Source organism: Hetaerina americana, unplaced genomic scaffold (genome assembly GCF_022747635.1).
Source record: "Hetaerina americana unplaced genomic scaffold, ioHetAmer1.1.p SCAF_41, whole genome shotgun sequence".
NCBI lineage: Eukaryota > Metazoa > Arthropoda > Insecta > Odonata > Calopterygidae > Hetaerina > Hetaerina americana.
The window spans coordinates 1,065,144-1,070,419 of NW_027286997.1; the positions used below are offsets into that span (position 1 = coordinate 1,065,144).

A 5,276-nucleotide genomic window follows, 5' to 3' on the forward strand; every position below is an offset into this window, starting at 1 on the left:
TTTCAATTGGTGCACTAATCTTCCGGAGAATTCCGGCGGGATCTTGGAAAAAAATAATTGCCGAGGAAAATATTTTTAGGCCAAAACTCTGGGGAAAGGAGCTTTTCACGGAGATCTTCGTCAATCGAGATATGAAAAGGGGCATAATTACCTCTGGATACCTTAAGCTGCTCGATATCTACTGATGTATCGGGGAGCTCGGGCAGGTGGTCCTTCAGATAGGACATAATTGCTTCTGTCGTGGTGTCAGGATGACAATTCCAAACATGCATGTGAGAACGTTGATTAATGCCAGAAATAGAGCACTTTTTATCAGAGGAACCCATGATGGGTGTACAGCGTCGCCGCTTATGTTGTATAACATTAAAGCAGTCACTAGAAATGTAAGAAGGTTGGCTAACAGAAGAATTTTCACCAGTGTATTCACTCGGTTGAGTGACGAGGATTTCAGTGGTAGATGCAGAAGACACAGAAGTAGATTGAACACGGGACGTAACAGGCACTGTAGATACATTCCGTTTGAAGGCACACGTTTGCAGACGTTCCGGAGCACCAACGGTAGGCTTTTTCTCTTTAAGCTTTGGCGGTTGAACTTGAGCTTCGGAACATTAGCAGATTTTAAATAGTCTGCAAAAGTAGCCGCACATTTAGGCTCTTCAGTAGTAAGTTTGCGTTCAGATTTTAACTTAGTCAATTCTTCCTTTAAAAATTCAATATCCGATGCCATATAGGACATTTTATGGACAGACGCTCGCCAGTAAGAACACTTCCAGTATATGTCATGGCATTCTAATAATGCATTAATGAAATACCAAATTTTTGTTACAAATAATATAACAATTAAAAACCAGTGCAGTTATTGAATAATGGAGTATATATATATTATAAAATTTTAAGTATTCAACTCTATCATAGTCAAATTTGATGCTAATATTTATTCCCATTTGTGGATGACATGTAATGCATAACATGAAAGAGTACTTTTCACACCATTAGCATTTGCGTTTGGCCAAACACTCCCCACGCAAGCCTTCTTCACATCCGATGCAGGCTTCAGAATGTTTTTCTTTTATTTTTAGAGCTGCATACACACAACAATCAGCCCATTTCTCTGCATCCAGTTTTGGTACTTCTACTTTTTATGAATTGTCCCTCGTCAAACCCCCCCCTCTTTACCCAAATGATCAATGATACCTACTTCAATGCTAGCCTTGACGGAGGTTTCCCAGGTCTTATGTAATTTTCCTTATATAGAATATAACTATTCAAAACCATCCTAGATATCATATAGAATCCAACTTTCTGTTTCTTGCTCTACCAAACATAGCATGATCAACTAAGGGCTAGCACTTCAAGCAAGGATTACAATCAGGGTCGGTACAATATGAACATTTTCCACTGTCCACTAGATGAAAAAAGTTGCAAAATCATTGCCAAGCAATGCTAGGAAGACATTTCACGAAACCACAGAACTGGCTGAGAATTAACTGCAGACCAGTAAGGAGATATAGTAGACTTTCTGTTTAGTCCCATATTCAGTACACATGCCAAGAATGCTTCCATTTCACTCACAGCGATATCTTTCCATTTCTTCAGTAGCAGTAATAACTGTTCTGGTTTTTTTTAATACACTGGAGGGCACAACGATTTGTTTCTATGACAAAAAGAGCTAATAGGGATTACGTGAAGAACAGGTAAATACACGCAATAGGAGGAGATTCTGATGAAGGCACATGTTTTGGACCAACCAATTCCTGGGAGAGCATGGGATGCGGTTGTTCCAGCTTTCAACGACTTTCCATCCGTTGTCCATTGAGTTAAGATTCACCGTCTACTATTTCTGGCACAAATTCACACCCACTTCCTTATTAAAAATCAATTTCTGATGAAAAGAGAGATTCACTTTTTCGACGCATCGACTGAATAACCCATTTCTTTGTCAGTCTTAATAACTTCTGAAGGGCCTGTCATTACGATTTTCAGAAATTATCCAATTATTATAATATGTATTATATTAATACATAACTTAAACCAAATAAAAATGTTTAAACAAACTAGAGCTGATATACCGGCACTTATGAGCTTTTTGAGGCAAATAAGGGAGGCCAAAAAATTGAGCATCTAAGGGTTAATAATGATCTTTAAATCCTGCAATCTGCGGGTCATCCTAAGGGAATTAAAAATTTGCAGTGCCACAACATCCCTGTGAGGTCCATGTTAAATGAGTTTTTAATTTTCCACTGCATTTTTCTCTGCGGAGAACAACATTACAAGCTATGGTAAATTTAAATCTAAAGATGGGAAATATCAATGCCCCTTACCGATGCGAAACCTGCTTGTGCAAATTCTGACTTAAATTCGCCATAATATAGAGGGCGAATAACATCCTTGGATTGGATTTTTTTCTGCAAATCTCCTTTCCGGTGTAGGTAAAAAAGAAACAACGCAGCCGTGTGCCAATCCGCGCCTGCAAGATGGAAATACTTTAATTAATATGCGTGACTTTGTTCTTAAACCTGCTACACTTTATCCTTCGCTTACATGTTCGTAAAACAATGATTATCTTTCTGGTCATGTCCCATGCATCTAGTTTACCTTTACTTAATCTATGTACAGTTATTTAATAAGGAAGTCCTTTGTCTTATTGCAGAGGATGTCCGGATTCTCCGTGAATATTTCTAACATATCAAACAATCGCGGACAGAAACGTCATACCAAACGTTGATAAATAAAACTTGATTTATATACAACTTATTCTCAGTCACAGCCGTTATTTGCATTGTTTGAAGATAACTTTTCAATTCTTTACTTACTTCTACTGCGTGGCATTGCAGCTGATGATGAATCCTTGGTATCCAGGAAACTCCGTGGACTATCACGCCTTGCTGCATCCAAAACCTTTGTCCCCATTGATGACTAAATGATATCCGTTCGCCTACCAAGCGAGAACGTTGCCTTACTCAATGTCTTGATGCCACACCCCAAAAATCACAATTTCGCAAGGGTCCTATCACGTCTACCTGACGGCTAAACTTAACTATGCCACCAATACAACATCCGTTGGAATTGAAGGATTTCAACCATGAGAAATTCTAGTCTCACAAATCTTGCGTACTCAACTCCAGCCCTCTTCATTTACATAATGTACATCACACATAATATCCTTTAATACTTCCCCGCCTCACACACAATGGCCATGTGCCTTAATGATTATGCAGGTACTTCATAGGTGTGACACTTGGTGTTAAAATATGGAACCGCGTAGCCCACAGTCACGCGGCGATGGCCGCGTGACTGGTGGGCGCTGAGTTCACGACACAAATGAGAGCGAGGGTGAGGTCCGAAACAGGACCTCCTTCTCGCAAACATCCCGGCCCGGTGAACATTTTGCCCATTTGCAAGAACATGGAAAATCTTTTGAATGGAAACATTCAAGTTTGATCAAAATATTTCAACAACTCACACCATTAAAATGGCAACTTAAGTAATCAAACGACTAATGGATAACGACCATAAAAAGATTTCTAAACACAACTTGTAGGAAAAAGAAAGATTAATCATCAAGAGACTATTATAGCATCATTGAACAGTATCAACATAGATTTAATTAATAATTGAAAAAGGGATGTACAAAATAATTTTATGTGGGCATTAATATTAATTATTTTGATTATATAAATGCTATGGCATTCCAAAAAGGAAATAATTTTTATTTGAAAATATCATAAAACTACTAAAATGTATGTATGTAAGCTACCATTCTGCCGAAATAGCGGATTTTAAGGTTTTTACTGAGAAATCCGTCTCGACTGATTGTAGTTTTGGTTCTTTTAAATTTATTGCTGTTACAAATGCCCGATTAACAAATATAAATGATTTGTATTTGAATCACAGTTAAACTTCCATCAACATAGCATACAAATCGCTTGTATTTACCTTCCGATACTATACAAACTTCAATCACATAGATCATTTTCAGTTTTGTTCACCTCATTAGTTAAGACACTGTGAATACCGCTCTGCTGTTTGGACACCTTACTACAACTCCATTCCATACAATAGAACGTTTCAAAGAAAATGTGTGCACAAAATTGCTTTTAAATTCAAATTTCAAAAAGATCCTATCGATCATGAAATGTTACCTGTATTAAATTTTTCCTCGTTGCATAAACGAAGAAAACTGATATCATAACTTTCCTAATAAATTACTGCATAATAAGACTGATTCCTTAGAACTCCCCAGTACCATATCTTTCAGAGTACCTTCATACCCGTATATGACAAGATATGAAGCACTATTTGAAATGATTTATCATGCACAGAATTACATTTGCTACTCGCCTACCAGCCAAATTATGAGAGATGCCAACAGTTGCGTTATATTGACCTATTTTCTATTTCACTAGGATCCCAAAAACTGTTAATGAAAACACCTGAAGAATTTTATAATACTAATTACTGCTGTGTGGATATTTGTACATGTCAACAAGTTGTTCCAAATGCCCATCGGCCCATTTTTCTTAATCGATGACAGAAGGTCTATTTCATAACTTCCAGGCAGCATTGAATATTTTTCATCGGCATCTTGATCTCTACTCCACGTGCTTTGCGGAGGGCACATTGAGTAGTACGCCGTCCGTCGGATGGGACGTTATGCTGCGGACCCCTTGGCGCCTTTCGTTAAAAGTAGGGTTTCTCTCCACCCTCCAGCCTTTCATGTTCATCACTTTCCTACAAATGACCTTACTGTCGGTCATCTCCCCTAATACAACCACTATTTAATGACTACCACAAACATTTATCATTTTGTACCATCATCTGGCCCGTAACAAAAACTAGATTTCTTTTATTCTGTTTCAATTGTTCTATTTGGAATGTTATTAAATGTTGATATTTTGTCTTTATTAATTATTCTAACCAGGTATGTATGCAGACCTGTACACAATCTGAAAATGTCTTACATGTATTGCAAATCAAAATTCTTCTTAAATCATAAATTATATTTTAATTCTCGATAATGAGCATGTATTTTTTACCCTTATGTAAATATTTTTTATAACAGTGGAATTTTTGAGCCTTTCTTTTTATAAAAGGGTTGTTCCCGTTGATAAATATCTAAACGCGGCGTCCGCTTAACAACGTAATTTTAACGGTTCCACTATTTGCCGTGCTTCTTGTTTCCACGGCTTTATGATGCCCGCCCGCCCGCCACTGCTGAACTTGCGCCTAACGGTCTTCATGTTTTAACTCCAATCATTTTGTCGCTTTGTTATTGT

The 5,276-nt window shown here is 37.5% G+C and overlaps 1 protein-coding gene across 1 annotated transcript in view; it reads right to left on the reverse strand.

The window, feature by feature from the left end:
* The window catches only part of LOC139692801 (putative helicase MOV-10), a 93,735-nt gene extending 90,549 nt beyond the window's left edge, over nucleotides 1–3,186 (reverse strand). Inside the window, exons 1-2 of the mRNA XM_071591093.1 lie at nucleotides 2,814–3,186; nucleotides 2,322–2,467 (exon numbers count right to left, since the gene is read on the reverse strand). Coding sequence (XP_071447194.1) covers nucleotides 2,322–2,467; nucleotides 2,814–2,910 — 243 coding nt within the window. The 5' untranslated portion in view covers nucleotides 2,911–3,186. The remainder of the gene's footprint in view (nucleotides 1–2,321; nucleotides 2,468–2,813) is intronic.
* Between the last annotated feature and the right edge of the window lie 2,090 nt (nucleotides 3,187–5,276).